The 24,212-nt window shown below is 47.9% G+C and overlaps 1 protein-coding gene across 1 annotated transcript in view; it reads right to left on the bottom strand.

Moving 5' to 3' along the window:
• Positions 1-1,640: 1,640 nt before the first annotated feature.
• The window catches only part of LOC310884801 (glycerophosphodiester phosphodiesterase domain-containing protein 5-like), a 36,625-nt gene continuing 14,053 nt past the window's right edge, over positions 1,641-24,212 (bottom strand). The window contains 15 exon segments of the mRNA XM_083807135.1: positions 1,641-2,698; positions 3,153-3,235; positions 4,329-4,411; positions 5,526-5,673; positions 7,402-7,479; positions 7,481-7,713; positions 8,241-8,391; positions 9,246-9,328; positions 9,671-9,816; positions 11,303-11,396; positions 12,717-12,815; positions 14,385-14,444; positions 18,996-19,089; positions 19,937-20,040; positions 20,780-20,988. Coding sequence (XP_083663261.1) covers positions 2,667-2,698; positions 3,153-3,235; positions 4,329-4,411; positions 5,526-5,673; positions 7,402-7,479; positions 7,481-7,713; positions 8,241-8,391; positions 9,246-9,328; positions 9,671-9,816; positions 11,303-11,396; positions 12,717-12,815; positions 14,385-14,444; positions 18,996-19,089; positions 19,937-20,040; positions 20,780-20,962 — 1,671 coding nt within the window. The 5' untranslated portion in view covers positions 20,963-20,988 and the 3' untranslated portion in view covers positions 1,641-2,666.

The raw sequence follows: 24,212 nt of genomic DNA, 5'->3' as shown, positions 1-24,212 counted from the left end.
GTGACAGCCAGTGACTGGGGCACATCTTCCCCAACCTAAGGGCTCAGCTGGAAGTGAAGCTCAGAAGATGTCATCTCCTTTTGCCCCCCTTGTGTCCAGACAAATTAACCCTGGGAGGATCTTTACTGCAAGCTTCAACGTGGACGTAGGGATTTCGAAGTTCCTGCTCTTGGAAGATTGTGGCCAAGCCCATGTGCAGAAAGGGCTCTGATCTAAACACGGACTTGGCCATCACAGCTGGAAAAAACTTAATGATTTTGTTGTGCTTTTGTGTGTGTTGCTGTATAAAAGGGCTCTCTGCCAGTCCCGGTTGGAGCCTGAAGCACTCTCAGAGAGCACAGGCCCATGATTTCAGAGGGTTTTTCTCCATCTTTGGTTGGCCCTGCCGATCTGCTGGCTGGTTGTCCCATTGTCCACCCAGCACCACGCAGTGTGGAGCAGCTCCTTTGGACCAGAGCTGGGACCTGCCGGCAGAGAGGAGGCTAAAGGCATGTCGCGTCTGGGGGGAGGTAGGGGAAGGAGCATGGGGTGCCTTTCCAAAATCCAGGCTTCAGAGGAGCACGTTCCTGGGCAGGTGGCATCAGGAGGGGTGAGAAGTGTCTGCTGAGAGCTGATGTTGGTGTCACTAACCAGTTAAGCTCAAGTAACCCTTGCTGGGCTTACTGGGCTCAGTCTCCCAGCGCTGTGGCACCAGGAGCACTACCTGCCAGGCCACCAGGAGCACGGCATCTGACGGGGATACGGCAGTGGCTTTGGACCTCGGTCTCTCCACCAAAGCAAACAAAATGCTGCTTGGAGACGTCCACCAGCCAGCCAGGGCTGCTAGGAGATCCCCCTTACCACCACGACGAGCCTCCAGCCACCCCTGCCGCCCACAACACGCTCAGTAGACGATGCAGCCTAGCAATGTTCTCCAGTGCTGGTCTGGGCCAGCTTTCCCCCACCGCCACCCTCGTCCCTTCGTTCACAGCTCTGTTGGCCTCCCGTGCACCCCACCATTTAGGGGGTGCTGGGACTCTTGTGTGCGTGTGCCTGTGTGTCATATGTATTAGCATCTGCTGGCCTCTTTGTATTCACACCGAGCAATGTAACACGAAAAAAAACGTATGTCCAAGTGAAATATTCTCATTAAAAGGCATAAAGTGGCTTGCGGGAGGCTGTCCTGCACTGTGCGGTCGTGGTGGTGGCTCCACGGGTGGGATCAGGGCCCCCAGGTCCTCAGCAGGGAGAGGACTTCTGGTGGAACGGGGCTCCTGGTGAGAATATCCGGCAAGGGGGAGCGAACCGTCAGTGGACACAAAAATTAAGAAAATTAAGAAGGGGGGTAGGGAGCTAACACCATCATTAGGATCCTTTCTGCACGCTTCATAGATCTGGAGCTGCTCTACACCAATCCTTTTGCCCTTTTCCAAGGGAAGCTACTGCTTTTTCGCACATCTAGCCTCCAAAATACCTCAAAATTGCAAGCTTAGAAAATTTGAGTGCTTTTCAGCACAGTTAACTTTGAAACCCTGTACTTCCCTTTCACCTTTTATTTGTGATGATATGTTTAATCAGCAAAAACACACCTCTGAATGATGATGATCTGAATGCCACGTTCTTCCCCTTTCCCAATCCCCTAGAATAAGAACAAAACAGGATTGGAGAGCCAAACTGTATTTAAAACATCACCTAAAATTTACAAAAGAAAAAAAAAAAAAAGTTTTTATTATCTGTTCAAGTAGAAATGTATGGCTTAAACCTGGAGATGTTCACATCTCCCTTGCAGAACAAGGCATGGAATTCCTTCCCTGTATGTGCCAGCAGCCACCGGGAGAAATGAAAATCGGAATAAATCCCAGGATGCAGAGCAGGTAACAAAGACCTTCCCAAGGGAAAAGCAAACAGGACACCTCGTGGAACCAGTTCACACCCAGCTCGATGAAGAAGTGTTGTGCTCCTGGTTACTGTCCCGGTAGTCACATGGCCAAGGCACCAAGAAATCCTTTAGCATCTGTGGAAAATACTCCCTCACCCACAGCCAGGGTGAAGTCTGTCCCATTGGGGTTTACGGCAGGACTAGAGGAGGGGAAAGGAAAACCTAAGCTGTCCCTGCCTGTGTTATGGAGAGGCACAGACCCTGGTGAACCATCCAGCAGCACTTGACCGTCGTGGTGGGGCTGGGGAGCTCCTGGGGCTGGAGCAGACCTGAGAGGAGGAAGGGAGTGTGTGGACAGGAGACTGGAGAGATGTGGACAACCAAGGGCAAGGAGGACCAGAGGGTGCTCGGGTGTTTGCAGCGAAGATAAAAACAAAGCTGCACAAACAGAGGGCTTACACACTGCAGGAGGGCTTACAGGATGAGGTACAGTGGTCTCAGAGGGAAATGGTGGTTCCTACACGAATCCTGCCAGGGAGGTTTAATCCTTTCACCGTGGTGCACAGCTTCGTCATGGACGCAGCCCCATCTGTGCTCCTTTACACCCCAGGGATCCCTGCCAGGCATGGGACTGAGAGGAAAGCAACAGGAGAACAAGGTCAGTGCTCATCTCCATCGGGGTCGTGGTGGCAAATGGCTGCCCCTCGCCAGGCAGGCTGCTGTTTGCACCTCAGCAAGGGGCAGCAGGGCAGGCTTTGCTCTCCGATCCTCCGCGAGATGGCAGGTCTGCACCTCCTCCTTGCCCGCGTCAGGCCACGACAGCAGGCATGTTGCTGAGCTCTGCAACAGAAGACAAGCAGTGAGCTATTGACACACCTCCAGCTATTTTGCCAGCAGTCACAAGCAAACAGCTTGGCCAAAAAAAATCCTGCAGCCCAGGTTGGGTCATTTTGTCTGCTCCTTTAGTCCAGAAATCTGGCGCATGGGGGTATCCCCAACAGACCCCACCTTGCCGTGGAGATCTGAGAGTGCTCAGTGCCCTTCTGTTCTTTTTTCACAGCATCCCAGAGTAAAGCAGGTCAGAGGGGACCTCTGGAGCTCTCTGGTCCAACCTCTGCTTGAAGCAGAGCTCAAGGTTGCTCATGGCTTTGATGAAAAGTGATGTTCATCACTGGGGAGGAACCACAGCACTGCACCCATGCTGAGATAACCCATCCATCCTTCACCACGACATGGGCGTGACAGAGGTGACCCCGAGCAGGATCCATCTCCTGCCCCCCCTCACCCCGCTCACCTGTCCTGAACTTGTTGTAGGTGCCGCTCTCCAGCATCGAGCCACCATCGTGGGCACAGCAGGAGAAACTCCGCTCTCGCCACCTGCCAGGGGCAAAGTGCTTGGATCAGGCCACTGCTTGCTGTGGTTCCCCCCGCAGCTCCCTGGAGCCCCGATCACCCTTTTTCTACTTTGTCAGGGCAGGACCTGGCCTGGTACCTGAGGGTTTGCTCAAGTTTTTAGTGAGAAGGGATCCTGATGCACAGCTGTGATGTCTAAGTGTCCACGTTTCACGTGTAAAACAGCATTTTGAAGGCGCCTTTTTGACTAATCCCTCTCCAGCCTTCCAAAGCAAAAGTATAGCTGTCTCTCCTTTTCCACACCAAAGCACTCCACATAACCACGCCATGCTTATAAGCAAGCCAGGCTGCTCACCCAGGATCTTCCTGATCTTTCCCCCTGCTGTGACCCGCAGCAGAGCTGTGCTCCCAGCACCCCTGCAGAAAACAGCCCCGAGCTGGCTGGTCTGGTCCCTCCACCCACCCACAGGCAGGTGAAGAGCTGAGCCCAGCACCTCCTGCTGTAGGAGCACAGCCTGGCTTCTGATCCAACCACGGCAGAGCTGAGCATCCAGCAGCCTGACCCCAGTTTCTCCGTTATTAAACATAGATAATGTCTTGGACAGCACAGAAAGAAAGAAAATAGTGTCTGTGACACTCAGGTATTTCTGGGTATATTTCATATTTCAGATAGTTCGTCTGGGAGGATGGATTCCTCAGTGACTCTGATATATGCAGACAGAGACATGAGGTGCACAAATATTAACAATGAGAGCTCTCCTCCTAAGTTACATCCAATGTCCAAATAATCTAAATAGTAAAAAATAGAAAAATCAGTTCGTTTTCCAGCTTTGATAACTGGATTCTGCTGCTACTCTAAACACACCAAGTCTGCACTGAATCCTTTGGGTAGGTGATGTCTGAGTTACCAAAAGGAAAGGGAAATATATAGCAAGCAGGAGCAGTGCAGAGGTTTTTGGAGACTTTAAGGCCTTTTTTTTTTTTTTTTTCTAATTCTTGAAGAGGAAGATGTCCTCTAGAGCAGTTTTAACCCTTCAGGTCACTGAAAGCATCCCTTCATTCCTCCAAGGGGGACAACAGATGAGGCTAGCACGGCCACTAGCAGCTCAGTAGTTACCAGTGCAGAGCGAAGATGAGTGAGATGAGGAGCACAGAGGCCAGGTCCGTCAGGATCCACATGATGTTGTACTGCTGCGGCGTCTGGAAGGGAACAACAGAGGACGTGTCCAACACCAAGGACCCCGAAATACGCAAGAAAGCTGCTCTAGCTCCTCCTTGCTTCTTGATCCTAGCAATTCAGCTCCCTGGTGTGCATGTGAAGTAATATCCTTACGGTGTTTAAGGTATTTGGTGGCATTTTAAAGAGGTCACCTGCCAGTGGGTGTTGGTGCAAAATCATCAGTCTCAATAAGGACAAGTCCGCTGGGTGGCCAAGGAGACTGGACCACATCACAGTAAATACAACAGGGACTTGTTTGGACAGGCAGGCCCTGTAGTTTCCTTTGCTTCCCTATGACATTAATATCAACAGATGGCATTTGGCTGCCCCTGGAAAAACTGTACTTAAGTGAAAACCAGAGAGGGGCTGGGTTGGCTCCTGCTTCAAGTCCAAGAGCATCTGAAGATTTGTCCTCACATCAGACCACTCCCGCCCTCAGAATGGACTGAAATGATGCGGTTTTCTGGGTGGGAGATGGAAGCACTGTAAAATCTACTTCAAGAGTGTGAAACCAGTCATTCAGAGTGGTAACCTGAATGCAGGGACTCTGGTGAGACCAGTGACCCAGGTGCTCCGTAGCCCTATAGGTTGTCAAAGGCACAGTAGAGGGCAGACAAGCAATGTGAAAAGTTCCTCACAGCAGGTTTTTTTTTTTTTTTTTCCCTTTGGGCTTGTGACAACAGACCAAGTTGAGAAGGAATGTAGGCGTTCCTGGGATTTAGGAACTTTTGACAGCAATAAGGTTCTTTAGAAGCTTAGAGATTGAAATCCTCATGCGATATCCACATGTACCCTCAAAGGCCCCTTCCTTTAACCCTAGACAAGTTTCAGTATGACTTATTTTCCCTCATGTCAGGCCTGAGTCTCCAAGTCCAGCCAACCAGGGTTCTTCTCCATGGACCAAAAAGAACCAGGAAATGAGGGTGATGATACCTGGTATGGCTCAGAGGAATGAGGTAAACCAGGTTCATGTTAAGTCCGTCTGCATGCAGAGGGACTTTATTCATGCACAAATCAGCCCATGGTCTCTAAAGGTAGCCATGAATATCTGCCCCCCATTTTGTACCCCGGGAACAAGGGAGGATCACTGCTTACCATGAGGAAGAGGGGCTGGCTGAGATTCTTCAGCGTGTGGACAGCATTAGTGGTCACAGAGTGTGCCCCCGAGCACCACGCCAGGGAGAAGAGCCACGGCTCGTTGATCACATAGAGGTTGGTGGTGATGTTTGCCTCAGCGTATTTCCTTTAAAAGACCAAGAGGCAATTGCCTTCATTAAGGAAAGCAAGGAGGTTAGTACTTCCTTTGGGCTGAATCAAGGAGAGCTGGCAATTCTGTATGGCAATTCTGTCCTAACTTGTTATAGGACGTAGGTCAGGAACAGAAAGGAAGCCCAACCAGCCAATAATCAGTTGATAATATCTAATTCCAACCCCTACATGGGCAGGGACACCTCCTGCTAGGTCAGGTTGTCCAGAGCCCCTTCCAACCGGCCTTGGGCACCGCCAGGGCTGGGGCACCCCCAGCTCCTCTGGGCAGCCTGGGCCAGGGCCTCAGCGCCCTCAGAGGGAAGAATTTCTTCCCAACGCCTCCCCGAAGCCTCCCCCCTGCCAGGCTCCAGCCGGTGCCCCTCGTCCTGTCCCCCCAGCCCTGACAAAGAGTCCCTCCCCAGCTTCCCTGCCCCCCCTGCAGGCCCTGGCAGGCCGCTGGCAGCTCTCCCCGGGGCCTTCTCTTCCCCAGGCCCACCACCCCCAGCTCTCTCAGCCTGGCACCACAGCAGAGCTGCTCCAGCCCCTGAGCATCCTCGCGGCCTCCTCCGGGCCCGCTCCAGCAGCTCCGTGTCCTTGTGCTGGGCCCAGAGCTGAACGCAGCGCTGCAGGGGGGGCCTCCCGAGAGCGGGGCCCAGGGGGACAATCCAGCTGGGGGCTGCCAGCTCATATTCAGTATTCCACCTAAAAATGCATTTGTCATCTCCCAATAGTGTGTTTAAAATAATCTTCAAGGTCATTATTCACATTTCTTATGTTTGCAGCAACAGCTGGCCATCTGTGATGTCCTTATAAGTTACTGAAATTTAATATGAAGTGATACCATTTCTCTGTATAACTCTAAGGGAATGTATCATCAGTATGAGTATTTGTAAATTTATCTATAGTCTGCCCAGGATTTACCCAGATTTACCCAGATGGATCTACCTAGCATTTTAAATGTTGGGAAAATTATCATTAAGAAAACATGGACATTATTATTATCCAAAGGGCTAAACGTTTTCTTATACTTGTTTTTAATTATTTTTCAATGCTTTTGAGCATGGGAAAGAACAAAAAATCCTGTTTACAAAAGGAGAGCTGGATAGGTAAGACATTTCATATGTGTTTTTAAAAATATCTGTTTATGTAAGACAACCATTTTGGAGAATCCTTCAATAAATGTGGAGCTTTCCATTGGAGAGATTACACTGTTAGTGTGTCCCAAGCAACAGAGTACTGGTAGCAACAGAGACAATAATGAAGTCTCCAAAATACCATCTACAAGAGTGTTGTGTTCTCTCACCACAGCATTATGCACTCACACCGATGTTTGTGGAGGCCATAGGAGGTTAAATAGTTGTTTGTTCATTCTCTATGGTTCATTATTAGCAATACTGAGGATGGCATGTGTAGAAACCTGGAGACACCTGCATCCTTCTAGTCAGAAAATCCTTAGATCCCAGTGAAGTAGATATGGACTTGGACAAGGAGGGGTGCTACCCTCCTTGCTACGTATGCTACCTCTTGGCCCTACACGGGGTATACAGTAGGAATGAAATAAAGTCCTTCAACTCCAAAATGTAACAGGGTTGGCCACAACCTAAAAGAGCTCTTGCCAAAAATGGTGTAGATCCTAGAGCTGGTCACCGGAGGGAGGCATTGCCACACACATGAAGCAAATATCCTCTAGACAACAGCACTTCGGGCTGAAACTGCAACCTACCGGATATCTTCACTGGACATTTCAGTGTAGGCCAGATTGAGTTTGACAATATTGTCCATCAATAGGTCTTCAACTGGGCCAGCCTACCAGATTGGGTCTAATCCCAGACTCATTGAGGATGACTTCCAGGGTTCTGTTGATCCACGAGTACCTGTAAGGATGTTTCTCTGGAGGGCGGTAGAGATCAAATATAACAAGTTTATTCTGACTGTCTGCAAGGCGCAAGAAATTACTTAGCTTGTAAATTGACTGATTCATTGCCTGGTTTTGATCTGCCCTTGACAGTGAGCCCATGCATGAAAAGGGTTTGTCCTAGAAACAAACAGATGTAAAAAGGAAATCAGTCAGCCAGTCATATCTAGGAGCAAGCTGCATGCAAACATTTCATACCTCTGTAAGCGAAAAAGTTTGGCATCAACCCTCAGTAGGTGAGGATATTCTATTCTGCTTAGCTCTTCTACCTGAGAAACATGGATAATTAACCCAGATGACACTGCTTCTGGGACATAAATTGTGTAGCTAGCTCTGCTGTTCTTCTCTGTCCCATCACGTAAACCGTATTACACACAGCACCTTGCACAAGTACCTGTTTTCTTCTTTCTCCAGACCATCTGTTCTGCTGCTGCCATGATAAGGAGCTACAAGAACACCCACCAGCCAAACAAAATAGGTCTCCTAGGCCTAAAGGCCAAAAGGACAAAGCAAGGAGACCCCCAACTGAATGACTTCTACCAACTAAGTGTGGGCTCAACCAAAAGTTTCTCTCCTAACTTTCATACTAATAAGCTGTAGCCAGCCAGTGTCTCTTCTACAACATCACAGTCATTTATGGTGCTTGCCTTAAGGAACCATGCTCCAGCATTCAACTCCTTCAGGGTATCCCAGGAGAACAAGGCTGCATTTTGAGCAGTGTCGTTGGGATAGACCTCCCTGATGTTGGTTGTCCTCCTCAGGCTGCTGTCATGCATGAGGAAAGGAACTCCGTCGTAGCTGTTGGAGAGCAAGAATTCAGGTCACCTGGAGTGGAGATCATTCATGGCACAAGCAGAGTCAAACCAGGTGAGAACAACGTGTGGGCCACCATGAATGCAGCAGTACAGCCTCCCTTAGAGCAGAGGGTAGGGTAGGAAAGAAGGCTGACACTCAAGATACCAAACTGTTTCAAGCTTAAATATTTCTGGGTGACCTTGGTGAAGCTGTACCTCACTGTGACTCATTTTTCTCAGGGGCAAAGTGGAGATGGTGGCATTTATGCCTGCCAGCCCCTAAAAGAAAATGGGTAGTAACTTGTGGCCAAAGGCTCTTTTTGCTGACACCAAAGTGCTTCTACAGGTTTCAGAGGACTGAAGTTTAAATGGATAGAAAGGCAAAATTCTCTTTTATAGAAAGGTCTTTATTAATAGAACACCTAAGTATTAGTATTTTAGTTACTTAGTGCCTGGAAACTGCTCATCCTGCCCAGTAGGTTAGAAGGTCATGGCAAGGAGTCCCATACACAAAGGTAATTAAAGGTCTAGTAATTATATCAATGATGGCACAGGTCTAAATACAATTTTCTGGTGGTTTCTAGGCCTGATAAGACCTTCAGTGAGGCCTGGAAGTCAGACTACAGTAGGAACTTGTCTCTGTATGTTGCAAAAGTATTTAAAATATACTGTAGAAATAATGACTGTTAGATAAGAGCTTATTGAGAAGAGCCATGTCCCACAGCCCTTAGCATCATGCAGCAGCTGAGGGACCCTGTCCCAGCCGTTGGCAGAACCAAATTGCCCAAAATTACATGGCTCCAAAGGCAACTCTTAGAAGAAGTATCTGCTTTGGGAAGTGTGATGTTTTTCCCTTACCTAATGGTGACATCTGTTTCAAGACCATCCCCACCATGTTCAATTGTCTTCTGAAATGACATCTCAGTGTTTTCTGGTGCCAGCTGGGGAAAAAAAATGGGCCATGAGCAGACTGGCTTTAGACACACTCTGGAGGACTCTGTAAATACTTTCTGTCTCCTTGTAACGCCTGTTTTGTATTAAAGGACCACCATTATCTTGTTAAAGTCTCCCGTTTGCTTTCTTCCACCTTAGCCACCAAACCCACCATGTCTCTCAGGGTTCCCTGTTAGCAAACCCACAGAGCGATCATTTGGCACACAGTTCCAAACGGAAATGTCTCCCTTTCCACCCTCCATTGATTTCTTGGGGGGAAAAAATGATGATGATGAAGGCAACAGCACACAGGATGAGGAAATGATGTAAAATAGCTTCTCCAAACCTACCATCGGTGCTCCGCGGTGTCCAATGAGGGCTGGCTTTGGTCCAAGTGTCCCCTCCTCTCTGATGCAAGGAGAGTACATCCCCAGAGGTATCAAGAAAAGAAAGAGAAGGATAGCCAGGTATGGACCAACAATTACCACCTGAACAACTGCAAAAATTTGAAGGAGGAATGCTAGAGTTAATCCATTTGGTAGCACAGCGTTTGCCTTGCAGCTTGACTTTTAATACAGCCCTCCAGCTAAGTAACTGTTGGGCTTTGTCCCATCCCATTTTCCATCCCTTCTTCCCCTAATTTTCACCGTCTGTCCAAACAATACAGTCCAGGACAAAGAAGGATTTGGGCTGTTTAGGCTAGGATTGCAAGTTTTGTGCTGCAATTGCATCTCACTATGCCTTCCAGCAAGACACAGCCTTCATTTCTTTTTCATTGGAGATGATGCAATGCAATTTCCCCCACCTGTAGAGGAATGATCCTCAACAGAAGGATGCTTTTTTTTTTTTTTTCTTACTCAAATAAGAGCAGGCAACATTTTAAAGTTTCATTCCCCTCCAGGTGAATGCTTCCCTGGTTCCTTCAGACTGCTGTCAGTGGCTTTCTGTATGTGACATGCAGTCTCCTACTGACACTGACTGCATGGGTACTGCATCTCAGAAACCTGCCAAGTCATTACCTATGGTCTCTGGAGTCTGTTGACATATTACTCAAGAGTCCCAGTGGGCAACCTTCACCTCAGAGAATGAAACAGTTCCTCTGAGAAGCACCTGTGCACCAAAATTCCTTATTTAGGTGGGTACCACCACCCCTCTGCACACTGTATTAGTGGCTCTGAAAGAACTTGGGGTTACACCAAGTCAATGTATGGAGTTGAGTGACCATTAGGCACAGTGGGTTGTAAAGTCTTGGGTCCCAGCATGTTCCTCCCTACCCCCAGCTGCAGTTAAATGTAGAGAAATTCCTAGGTAGGAAACAAAATGCTCCCACCAGCACATTCTGTCTGAAGTCAATGGTTTCTGTTACAACTCAACATCTGCAGATGGGTGTCATGTAGACAACACTGGATATATGGAGAAACTGGGTCAGAGAAAAAGAGCCAGAGCCAGGCTCTTCTGCAGTTGTTCTTGACTCCTTGCCCTTACACTTCCTGGAGCTCTCAAAGGGATAACACCAGGAAAGGAAAGCAAAATTCCTTAACAACCAATCTGAAAGCTCTTTTCCCCATCCTATCTGGCTTCTCCTAAGATCCTCTAGTATGGACTGACTTTCTGAGACAGTGAAACTGAGCATAGCAATTTCGGACACTGGTTGCTCTCTCCTGCAAAATTCTGACCAAATTTTCACGCATGATCTAGAACTTGGGGACTTTTGCTAATCTCCTTATCTTTAGGGCTTGTCACTACCTTGGTATACACCAAAACTTTGCAAGGTAGCATGCAAATCACTAACAAGTATGGACAGGCCCGAGACAGTGCATAGGCTGAGCCCCAGCCCTGCTAATTTCTCTGGAATACTCAAAAACTAAAATTCAACTCTAGCTGGAATGTGGATGTGGGAGGAAACGGCTCCTGCACGCTTGATTTTCCACACTGATATGTGTCTTTTGTCATACAGGGAGCAGGAAGCAGAGCTACTGTACCTTTCTTATCTGCTCTGATGGCATACAGAGCCATGGGCCAGGAGAGGAGGACCATGATAGTTATTGCCCCTATGTGGAGATAGGGGGCTGTGATCTGGAAAGGAGAAAAAAGGATTTTATTCAAAGGATGAAGTGTGGATACAGACAGAAACAAGCCCCAACACAGCTGCAGCCTCCCACATAGATGGGCTCCTGCTGTGGACATCAGCAGTTTATCTTCTCTCCCACACCCAGGTTGGATCCACAAAACACCTCCTGAGTCAGGGCAGAGAGATGTGCCTGGCTGGTTCCCCGCACTGAGGAGTGCTCCTCACTTCAGTATAAAGCTCTCCTTTCCTCTCAACCAGCCAAAAGGGACAAGTCTGTCCTTGTCCCGGATGGTTTGGCAAACAATCACCTTTACTACTACGTCATAACCTGTGAACATCTTCCAGAGAGCACCAGTTTTAATCCAATCTAATCCAGTCCAATCTTATCCATGTAACAGTCATCTCCACTGCAACTAAATCATCAATCTAATGTCAACAAACCGGAATTTCCTCAGCCTTTCCTACCGCTTGGCCAACTCTCTAAAATGTAAGGGTTGAAGAAAAGCAGAAGTCATTGAGAGATGTCATTGTGTGTGAGAACGTCTGCCCTGGATACCTGGTCCCAACTTCTTTTGACCAGAAGCAGGATGCAGTTGCATAAACAAAGGTGCCACCTGAGATGTCCAGGATATTTGAGATAGTTATGCAGGGCTAGTGGACAGAACACAGGATCTGCTAAAGACTGGTGTCCTTTGGGAACAGCAGCTGAAGCATCTCAAAGGGCATGAACACCCAAAATAAACCACACCTGTGGGAAACCCAAAAGATTTTGTGTCTCCTTCTCCCCATCCTCCTCCCCTAGAGTCTGAAAAGGGGAGGAGAAGCTGACACTTTCTCTTTACCTTTGCCAGTGCATTAGCCCTGATTCCCTTCCTCAGGGAATGAAGTTCTTCTGGGTCGCAGGAGACTGAAATTGGGCTAATGCTAAAAGCTGCTGAGCTGGCATGAGCTGAGTAGGGAGTGAGTTCTCACTCCAGTAACCCCACCAGCCAAACGGATCTGATTTACCTGCCCTCAGCACCTGCTAATTAACAGTGCACTTAAAACAAGTTTGCCAAAAAAAAGGGAAAAAAAGATACGACTTCCCCAAAGGAGACATGTTATATCAAACAAATAGCTTGATACCAAACCTCAGGTCTTGGCTTCCTTCCTTCCTACGGGAAATGTTAAGTCTTAATAAAAGTCTATGCAAAACTGCACAGACTGCCAGGAAAACCCATGTGAAAAACATTTACCATATGGAATATTTTCCACTGATTGCCACACAATACTTCAAGAAACCAGTTGCTTTTTTCAAAGAACCTCCTTTCAAACAAACCTCTTACCTGGAATGAGAGGCGGACTGTTTTCCACTGATCTCCCCAGAGTACAGATAATATGAAGAGGGCTGTGATAGAGAAGCCCAGGACAAGAAAAGTCCCAATCTGGGGAGATACAAAGGACATTAATAAGCTTTGGTATTTCTGCATAGGGTGTGCAATCTATTTGCCTAACAGGCTTCTTTAATCAGCTTGGACTCAATACATTCGGGATGCACAAGCTTGGCTGTGCCACTTCATAGACAAAGAGATCTAATGGGACTAAAACCAGACCCACAGTGCTATAAATTGGATTTTCTGTATGGCAAAACTGATTTTACAAGTTAAGTACCTAACCTGAGTCAGCCCTCAAGGCTCCCTCTCTAGTCACGGGAGAAAGAGAGGAATTTACAGAGGTGATCCATTTCCACTTGCTTTATGATAAGGGATGCCTCTCTCTGTCTGTTGATGCAGATGGAGCCTAGATGAACAACTATCGTTAAATTCTGTAGTTGGCTGAACTCAGAAACACCAAGTTAAACCCAAAAGAGACATCAGCACAGCTTCCTTATGCTGAGTTGCTTTGGAAGAGGCTTCAGCAACTGCAAACTTTTCTGTAGTTCAGAAATAAGAATTTAATCTTTAACTAAAAGAAAAGTGAAGGGGTAGCTCATTCTGTGCTGTGGCTTCTTGCCCAGGTTGGTACCAAGCAGTTATGATGGCAGGCTCTTCCTGGAACCTTATTTGTCTGCTGAGAACTAAACACAAGTAGAAACTGGAACCAAGGCCCTAACTAGTCTTCAGGGAGATCCTACAGATCAGCATCCTAATAATCAGTCCCTAATCTCTTCCACATAGGGACGCAGTGTTGGTATTTTCCACAAATTGCTCTACAGCTTTCTGGATCTTCTGGTAGCCCATTTTTGATAGTAAAATTGATCGTTTCCACTGTGTAAATGAAGAAACAGAGGATGGAGTATTCTGACATTCAACTATTCCCCTTCACAGCAAGATTTGCAATCTTATTACGCTTTCCCCTAAGCTTCATGGCTTATTTTTTAAAAGCCTCACCTGGCTTTCAAGAAGTTCTTAAGAAAGGTGGTTTCTAAAGCATCATTTTGCAGCAACAGCTCCCTGAGGAGTTGTTTCTATGCCTTCCAAACTCCACGTGGCTTTTCCAAAACCACCCCAAGACGAAAAGACACGGGGCACCAGGATGCCTTGGAAAAGCCAGGTTTCTGTTCTGCAGAGGAAGCAGCCACTGTTTTTAAAGCTGTTGGGTCCTGCTACAGGGACTTACGCTGTGCTCCTCATGGAAACTTTGCCTTTGTCTACATGCAACCACATGTAGGCATGTCAAATGCAGACATCCTCACCTCAGTGAGTCACCACGGGCTCCTTTTAGAGCCAGTGGGGAAAAAAGGTACTTTAGGTGTGATTCATCTCATCTCAATTTAAGTGTCTATGACCAGCTGGATGATTTGCATCCTCGGAGGGTTCATTTCCCGCATCTGACTGCACAGGGAGCTTGGGGTGATTAGCTCACTTGGAGATATCATTAGTACGGATATTTAAAGCCTCCTAAGATTAACCTCCTCCCTCTCTCCTATGATCTAAGCTGTTTTGCATGCAGGGAAACACCACAGGCTGATGGTTTAAAGCATGGTTAGGGTTACCAGAAAACCCTCTCCCCACCTTGTGACTCCAGTGCAGGTACAGCTGCTGACCTTCTGCAAGCAAACACATCGCTAGGACCTGGGAAAGCAAGAAGAGATTGTTTGCATCCTGGTACAAAATGACAAAATGAGGCATTTCTGGAATTATTTTTGTATAGGGAAGTCACTTTACTCTAGACCTTTGTGCACAATGGCAAGGCAGGACAGGTGGATGGAGAGAAGCGGTTATTGCTACAGTAAATATGTTCCTGAAATGGCCAAGCACTCACCAAAACTGCCTTGTAGGGTCAAAACCTTCTCATGGGTGACAGATAGTTGAGCATTTTGGGGTACACACTTTGTGACTGCACTCTGATATATAGAATATGGCCTGGGCCAGCAGCCATGACATGAAAAATAGAGCAGCAACCTTACTTTTTTTCTATGTATTTGTTGTCACTAAAGGCACATCATCCATGGGGGACAGCTCAGGGAATAAAAGTCTCAAAAAAAAACCAAAAACACAAAACAAACAAACAAACAGAAAAACAGAGCAGAGAGCAAAGGAAAGCACACAGTGACAGTAATTGCAAGAAATGCAAGAAATGCACATCTCAGAACGTGGAAAACTGCCTTGGAGATTCAAAACCTCTGGTTTGTATTAGGTTAATTTTTAATTCCCAGCTGTGGCCCTATGGCTGGTGTGCTCCTTTCCCTGCTGGCAGGTTGGAGCCCTTGGGGATCAGGGTCCCTTAAGGACAGCAAAAACCCCAGCCAGGGCAGGGGACAACCTGAGATGCCCTGAACACCAAGTAAAGGATGAGGAAAACCAGTCCGTGGCTCTTCTGGAGACTAGCTTCAGGTTGTCACAGACAACTGATGAACCTGATGACAAGTTTCACCAGCCCAGATGCCTTGCTGCTGTGCAAACACGTGGGTCTATGCTCAGGTGCATGGAGCAAGCTTCCCAACAAGTGTAAGGGATGGTCTGGGAACCAGTATCACCAGATATGAGGGTTTAGAGAAAAAACATCTGTTAGCAGTCATCAGTGCTCCACTGAGACGATAATTTATGATCCAGGTCCTTGCAGACTGTAACACAGTGGGACTGTGTGAAAGCAGGACAAAGAGATTTAGGGCAATAATGTGCTGGGAAGGGGAGCTGTTCTCCTGAAACCCAACTATAAAGGAATGTAAGGTGATTCCGACCCAGCTACAAATACCCTCTCTTTCCAGGATGATGCTGATTTGAGGCAAGATAAGCTCAGCAGAGAATACAGATCAGCCTTTAAGGGCTACTTGACATGTCAGCCTCCTTTAATTGAATCCTACACCCAGGACATGATGAGTAACCGCGGGAGCAGTTCACGGAGAACTGAATTACTGCTGAAGATCTTAAACCAGGCACATTTAAATAAGCCATTTTAGAAAAATGAAGGGAAAAGACACTTTCAAAATCTCCCCTTTTCTTCAAGCAATGTTACGAAGACTTGGTCCATGCCTAAGGTGCATCCAAACGCCTACTTCAGAGGCCGTGCTCAACTAGACTCTCCCCTGCTACTCCTGTGTAACTTTCCTACAAAAGATGCAGCATATTTGGGGATGACATTGGAGGAAAAGCTCATTTTTATGGATAGAGGTAACGGCTCATTACCAGCTTACAAGAAGAATAATCACCAAGTTTCATCCTCGGATGGTGAAGGAGGAACTCTTGCAGTTGCTCCACTGGTCACTGGAGGAGAACACGTCTTGATGGACCGGTGAGATGATGTGATGTGGACAAGATCTGTCCTCTGTGTGCTCTGGCTCCTCAAAAGCTGCCTCAGGACCTGTCTGATCTGCTCTTCCATGGAGAGCAGCTGTGTTTAGCAGTGTCTCACACGGTTCCACCTACAGCAAGACTTCTTCAGGCCAAAGGACAACCACCACCAGCAGGTCTGGCTCCTCCAAACTGCTCCTACACATACCCTGGGATTCACTGCAATGGGGGCTTGACAGCACAAGCCAGGTTTCTACATTCACTTTCTGGCAAAAAAAAAAATGCAGGCTTTCAGAGCTTCCATGATACCCCAGTCCCTCAGGGATGAAGGCTTGAGGTCACTCTTTGGGCTTCAGTGCCAATGTACAATTTTGAGTCCTCTTCTTAGCGTATGAATGCAGAGGCCCCAGCACATCTGAACCCCTTTACATTATACAGTCAGGAGTTACCTCCTCAAAAACCCCTTGGAATGAATGTGTTTAACTGCAGAGAGGCAAATATCATCTTCTGTGTTTGAAAGACTGAACAAGAAAGTATTTTTCTTCTCCCCTGAGCCTGAACTGTCCTGCAACAAGACCCCGCAGCTTAACCTTTTAGCTCTAATGGGGATGAGAAGATTGCCTTGGGAGTGATAACAATTAAATTAATTGAAACTGATTGTCTGAAGAAAATTACACTGATGCATGCAGGCGGAGAGAGCCTCTGCACAGACAGCAAGTGCTTTGTTGTGCAGCACTTTGTTCAGCCACTGGTGGCTGCTGGGCAGAAGAGTGTTTGCTTCAGTGGTTCACAATAAGGACGTGGAAGGAGGCCTCCAGGCCCCAGTTGGGTGGAGGAAGAGACTACGATGCTCACAAACAAAACCACGCCAAGCACTGCTTGCTGTAAAAACTCTGCTCCAGCAAGGGCATCAGCGTGCTCAGCTTTCTGACACACGGGACTAGTGATGCAAAACATCACAAGGAAGCATTGCCTGGGTGAAGATCTCTGGTCCTTCCTGCAACACGTGGAATCCTCCCTCCTCCGCATCCCCATCCCATGTCCCTGCAGGTCAGGATGTCTGTCCCAGGTGATTGAAATTGGCTGATTCAGCCAAAAACTGTTGAGAAATAACAGGCAGGCAGCACAGCCAGCCTCTTAGGAAACAAGGCAAAAGCAAGTTTTCACACGGAGCCAACATGGTCACAGCCCACCATGGTTCAAAAAGGGTTTCTACGTGTGCCTAAGACCTGGTGAAGAACAGACCATGGTTTAACCTAAGTCTAGCTACGATGTGTGATACCAACAGTCTTGTAGGGAAGTCACACATCACAGGAACCACCAGTGGCTCAATGCAGAAGGTATTTCTGCTGTGTTACGCCCCCTGAACATCACTTGGGTAGGAGGGAGAAGTGCTCAGGGAAGTGCCAGCTGGCTGTGGTTGCTCAAGAGTGCTGAACCTCTGGAGATGAATGTTTTTGCTGGGATAGCAGTAGCCTGATGCACCCCAAGGTGGGAGGTCCCTGACTTGCTGTAGCCATGCCCTGCCTCTTTTGCCTCTGTGGAAAGCCACTGCACATTTTGAGATAGCAGGAGCACGAACAGCCTTGTGCCTCCCAGAACTTAACATCAGTGCATGCAGGAGTCTTGCCAAATTAGGCACGATGGACATAATGATGCAAGCAAGAAGGGCAAGTGCCCTTAGAAATACCCAGTGACTTTAGGTGGGTTACTTAACAGCTTCATGAAGATGAGGAGCAAATGGATCCTGACCGCACATGCATCTTTGGCAAAGCTCAGAGTTGCCCAAAGTAACATTGCAACCACCAAACTACCCACACTGATCCATTAACACCAGGAAAGCTAGGTAGACCTAGCTAAATAACAGAGATTAAGCTCTACAGCCACCAGCACGCCTCAAAATCCTTGTAATTAAATATTGTTATTTGACCTACTTAAAGATAAGTTATTCCACAGCTTTTATAATGCTATTGATTGCTTGTAGCATGGCCAAGCAGCTGTCCTATTTCTCACTTTGTTATTTTATTGCTAGCACTGAAATAAAATCACTATTTATTTGTACTTCAGCAGGGACAAAGGACCTTGGAAATCTGTTGTGTTGGGCACTGCGTGAGCAAGGCTAAGAGAGGTTCCCTGCCACGGGCAATTTACAGGCTGGCTATATGATGAGACGTCAATGAACGGGTAGGAGCAGCAGGAACTGATGATAAAAGCCAGTTGCCTTGGTCACAGAGGTGAGTCAAAGCCACAGCGTCAGCCCCAGCACCTGGCATCTCAAAACGCAAGCTGGAGCAGGAATGAGACTGAAAGTGGGGAAAATTTAATGCAGTTTGGAAAAGTGAAGACCTCAGGAACATAAACCTCTTTGGGCATAAATTTAAGGAGTGTTTTGTGACCACATCTGCGGTCTCCAACTGGAGACAAGCCCTCCAGCAAGGCAGAGAGAATCAAGGCAGCTTTAGTGATAATGTTTCCCTTCTTCTCATGAGTTTTACACTTCAGGGTTAGAGGAATAACTCTACTTTGACAACCCATCACCACTACAAGACTCAGATCTCCATACTTCCCTGCTGTCAAATAACAAAACTCAGCTTCCACATAACCAATACTGGCACAGCTTTCCTTGTTTTGATGGAGAAATGGGTCAAATTCACCAAAGGGAAATCACTGAGGGAAATCACAGAACCTACATCTAGCTCAGAGACACCTGTGTTGAAAATGCTCATCCGCAGGTGGGAGAAAGTACCACAAATGCTCATTGTGTTCCCAGTCCTCCCCAGGTAGCTACTGTCAAGCGTCAGGGCAAGGCTGAACTTTGGTCTGACACATTAAACCATCCCTGTATTTATTTTCTAGGCCCGTAACTCACTCCTTAACAGGAGCCTTACTTACCAACAGCAGCGCGATGTACATGAACAGGATTGCAGCCACTACCAGGAGAACAAGAGACCAGAGGAACCAGAAGCCCAGGTTCCCATAGTTATACCTAAAAAGCAATAAAACCTTATCATAGCATTTGTGGCACGTTAGCAGAAGGGGCTGCAGGGAAAATATATTTGAAGGAGAAAACGCCAGAAAGCTGGAGGAACTACAGAGGCGTATCCCAAGCAGAGAGAGGGAAGCTTTCCTTTCTATCCAAAGGCTCAATAACATTATTACACCTGAATAACATTATTACACATTATTATATATTATTATATATTACATATATATTTTATATATTATATATAATATAATATAATTATTATTATATATTTGTATTATATATTATATTATATATAATATTATATATATTATATTATTATAACAATGAATAACATTATTACACCTCCCCTTCTCATGGTATTTGAGCTATCTGGATGGCATCTGATTTTAGGGGCCAGATTTACATAACTGCTACCTACACAGTGCAGAAGGAAAGGATTTGCATAAAACCACACTGGTTATTTCTCTGTCTCCAGACTGGGAACATGAAATTCTCTTTGCTCTGCGATAGCTGCTGCAATACCTCTGATGCCAGCCACTATGCTTCTTCGGAGGGAACAGGAAAAAAGGAAAGATGACCAAGGGAAGGAAAGAGCCATTTAGTCCCTTTCATTCACCATTTTTGCAACAGCGGCTGTTATCTTTCTCACAAATCCACACTTAAACCTGTACACCGTAGCCAAGCAAAGGGCAGAGCCTCAGCACCTCTGGAGACCCTGGGAGTTCATTTAGGGTGCCAGAACCAAGATGTGAAGGGACCAAAGCTTTGGCTCGTGACTGAAGTGCCCGGCCTACCTGGGGTGTCTCATTAAAACCCGAGTGGGAAAGGAGGAAAACGTGGCACTTACCAGTCAAAGTTGTTGTAGTCATTTTTCGCTTCACCCCACATGTACAGGAAGACGAGAGAAAAGCAGAAAGCTCCAACGAGCAATGGGAAAAACACGCATTCCCGCTAGAGAGGGAGACGAAGGACAATCGGTCAGAGCCTCGTTCACTCCAAAGCAAGCAGAGCAAACAGCAGTCACTGCTTGCTTCTAGGCTGTCCGTGAAACACGTGGCTTGATGCTGGACCTTCTGAAGCCGACCTTCTCCTACGAGGAGAGGCTGCGAGAGCTGGGGCTGCTGGGCCTGGAGCAGAGGAGGCTCCGGGGGCTGCCAGCCATGGCCACCAGCACTGCCGGGAGGTGCCGAGAGGCCGGAGCCAGGCTCTGCTCAGGGGTGCCCGGGGCCAGGCCCAGAGGCCCCGGGCCCAGCCTGGAGCCCAGGAGGTGCCCTCTGCCCCTCAGGAAGCACTGCTGGGCTGGGCGGGTGCCGGAGCCCTGGCACAGGCTGCCCAGAGAGGGGCTGGGGGCTCCTCCTTGGGGATCTCCAGCAGCCGCCTGGACGTGGGGCTGGGCCCCCTGCTCGGGGTGGCCCTGCTGGACCAGGGCTGGCACCACAGGGACCCGCAGCTGCCCCACACCACCAGCCACACGGGGACACTCTCTCCATGGTGGCACAGACAAACTGAGCCTGCCAGAGAAGCACAGCAAGCCCTCCAGCCCCAGGAGCTGCCATCTAGGACACCAAGAGACCGCGCTGGGCTCTAAGGGAGGTGAGGCCTTTGACCCACAGCATCAACTGCTTCTCAGCTTGGACTGACTTTTCCCAGTGCAGAAATGAATGTCTTTGCTGATTCTGAGCTAATTTACCGTCTTGCAGCAGCATTTCCCAGGCTCGGTCCTTCTGCGTTGGTACCGCTTCCACCGGCAGCTGTAGAAACCCGCCAGGCAGGAGATGAAGGGCTGGTGCTCGTACCTCTGCAGCAAGTGCCGACGTACCACCTTCAGCTTCCCAAACTTGATCCTCTTGAGGCTGGTGGAACTGGCCTCCATCTGAAGAGCTTTATCTCATCTTCCTCCTGAAATGAGGTCACAAGATTGATGTGAGTCTCCTTGCCTTCGGGGTAAGCTTTTTGTGTCAGAAGGAGAGGAATTGTTCCCAAGAGGATGCAAAGACCAGCAGGAAAGGTGGCTGAGGACACCCCACCTAACTTTACACCCCTGAGAGAGATGTCTAGAAGAAAAGTACGGTCATTTCAAGTCCCCTGAGTGGTCAGTGGTTATAACTTTGGTGCTCTGCATCACCTCTGAGGGAACCTCTGCCTCCCTTTGACTCTACAGGGAGCTCTGGGAAAGGAAATCATTAACTTTAGCCCTCCATGCAGATTCCCAAATAATGTCAGATGAACCTGAGATGAACTTAGCCATGGGAATTAGCTCAATATCGCTGTGACCTCTCTGCAACCCCTTACCAGTTTAAGTAGTTCAGGTAGGAAAGGGACCAAAACTCTCCCAGGACACAGCCCTCTTATCCCAGAAAAACTGCAGCGCTGCAGAGACCGATCCCTGATGGAAAAACTATTTCCTGACTCAAAGAGCTCTACTGGCAGCGTGTTGGAAGGCCAGAAAGAACAGCTGTAAAGATGCACACATGGGAGATCTGTTCATAATCGGGACTTTAAACAAAGACTCCGGTGGTAAGTTGCAGCCGGTGTTAGCAGTGAAGCAAACAGCACAGGGGTTGTGCCAGCAAAGAGCAATTTGCCCAGCAGGGCACTGTCGAGACCACAAGGAAACATTAAGGAAAAATAGTCCTGTGTTGGCAGACGAACAGGCACCGCTATCCATCGCTTCTTTGGAGAACAGAGATAGCCTGAGATGCTCTCCGAGTGCCATAGTGCCCCTGAGTCCATACCGGTCATGTTCAGATGCAGGCATATCTGCTGCAAAGTCCCAGCTCAGGAGTCCAATCCCCTTAATTTATCTGATGTAATAACAGTAATTTAAGAGCAAAAATGAACAGATTGCTGCACTACACACGTGGGTAAAATGTACATGTAAATAGTTTGCAAACAACTCCAAGTCCTGCGTTTCTTTGCAGAAATGAATGGATAACAGCTTGCAAATTGACACTACATAAAAACAACCCCAAAAATCCAGCCCTATGATCAGTTTGCAGAAGGCACAAATAAAACAAGATGCAAGTTAAAACGGAAATGATGCTCTCCTCATGTATTTCCTGCTATATGTTCCCAGCCTAACAGCAGCTGGGTTGCAAAGGAGAGGGGATGGAAATGAAGCACAAGAGTTGTCAGATCAGGCTGGTCCTAACCAAGAAGTGCCCGCATGTGCCATGCCCTGAATGCCTTCCTGAGACAGAGGTGTTTGCCCATCCACGACACTCAGTTCACCAGCATCAGATCCGGAGGCAGCAGGAGGTCACCCCCTGGTAAAAAATTGATGCTGCTCTCACATGGCGACATGGTGAGCCTGCTCTTGAGTAACCCAGCACAGAGGGTTTGTGGGCTCTGTGCCACCGGTGAGTGGTGTAGATGACATTTGATCCTGCTGTCCTAGTCACCTGGACTAAAATATACCTGGCATAAGCCCAGCGATTGCCAAATTGCCCCAGCTGTGTCTTCTGAATACGTTTGAACCTTCAGAGCTCTTACCAGAAGGTTTACATGTGCCATGCGGGTGCAGTATTTGTTACCTTCTAGTAGGATCCCTAGACCATGATTTTCCCCATCAGTGAAGCACAGCATCGTTTTTTTCCCCAGCCCTTTATTTAATGCTTCATCCTTTCCCTCCAGCAATAGCAATGAAGACACTGGTTCAAAACCAGCAGCTTTGCTGTCAGAGGACCATGAAATTTGCTACTGCATTCTTAATGGAGACACGAGGCTCACACATCGATATTTATCCATCAGTGTATAGGATTTGACAGGAAAACTGATGGCAGAGACCTCAGCACATTGTCCTCTCCATCTGGCTGGCGGGATGTTAAATCTGGATGTTAGTCGAGATGTTAGACTAGCTCTCTCATAAAAAGGGTGATGGAGATACCACCAGCTCCCAAGACAGGCTAATCCTCTCTGAATTTGCTCTACCATTAACAGTTTTTTTTCAGTGCCTGGCCTCATGTCTAACAGTTTAAGCCCACCACTTCACGACCTGATCTTGATGGATCTAGAGAGGAGAGTAAATGTTTCCTCTGTTACGTATTTCACAACTGTTTGGATGACTGCCGTCTCGCTGGAGCTTTTGGAACGGGTAAGCACAACATCTCACATAATGGGAAACATTCACGTAGCAGCCTTTAAGAGAGCTTCAGTCTTAACCACGGCCAAACAAACCAAGAAATCCTCTTGAGGATCCACTTCCTGGCAGCATGAGGTGGGTTTGGGATGTCCACGTGCAGATCGCAGAGCCCTCGGTGCTCAAAGGGTTCATCTTGTCTCACGGCTGAGCCCTGGGACCCCGGATAATGTCCTCAGGGGACCCTGGCACCCACTGCTTGTCATCCTTTTGGGAAATGACACTTAGAAAGCTGAAGTTTCGGAATCTCAGTTTGCAAATTCTGCACCGAGGAACATCTGCAACCCAGGAAACGTCTTCAGAGCTGTTTATAAGAAGGAGCCCATCATCCTCAATCATCCTCTACCATTCTGCCTCTCCAGCATGGACTGACTAGGGGATGAGAGCTCCTGGGGCTGAAATCCTATCCTGCCCAAAAGAGAAACAGCAATGCACAGAAGACCTTGCAGTGACTTGCCAGCCCCATCCAGAAGTACAAGAGGCTGCCGGAGGTTAGAGACCAGGGATGCCAATAAAGCCATTATATCACAGCTGGTGGGAGCAGAAAGCTTTCAGCCAAAGCTGAACGTGCCCTGCTAAGCCCCAGATCATGACTTGCCCCACAGCTGCTCCTGCTCCCACTGGGCATGCGGGGCTCACACTGGAAAAGCAAATGGGAGACTTGGAGCCCCACGGCTGCAAGGGACTGCTGGGTCCACTGGGGAGCAAAGCACAGGAGATGCTTGAGATATCGAATAAAGAAGGCATTTATGTGTAAATTCAAAGGAAAGGGTTGATAGGGATAAAGAAAACCAGGCCTTTCACACAAGGGCAGGCAGAAATGTCCCTCTCAGCTCCAAATGGGTTCAAATCCTCAGCCTCCCCGTCCTTCTCTTTCTCTGTGTCCTCAGATATCGTGTTTAATTTAATGCAAGCTTCCTCACACCTCTGCCCCCTTTCGCTTTCTCCATGACCCTCCATCCCACAAACTCATCCTTGCTCCCAA

Source organism: Anser anser, assembly GCF_964211835.1.
Source record: "Anser anser genome assembly, chromosome: 1".
Classification (NCBI taxonomy): domain Eukaryota; kingdom Metazoa; phylum Chordata; class Aves; order Anseriformes; family Anatidae; genus Anser; species Anser anser.
Note: the sequence above shows the minus strand (reverse complement) of the source record. Positions and strands in the feature narration are given on the sequence as shown.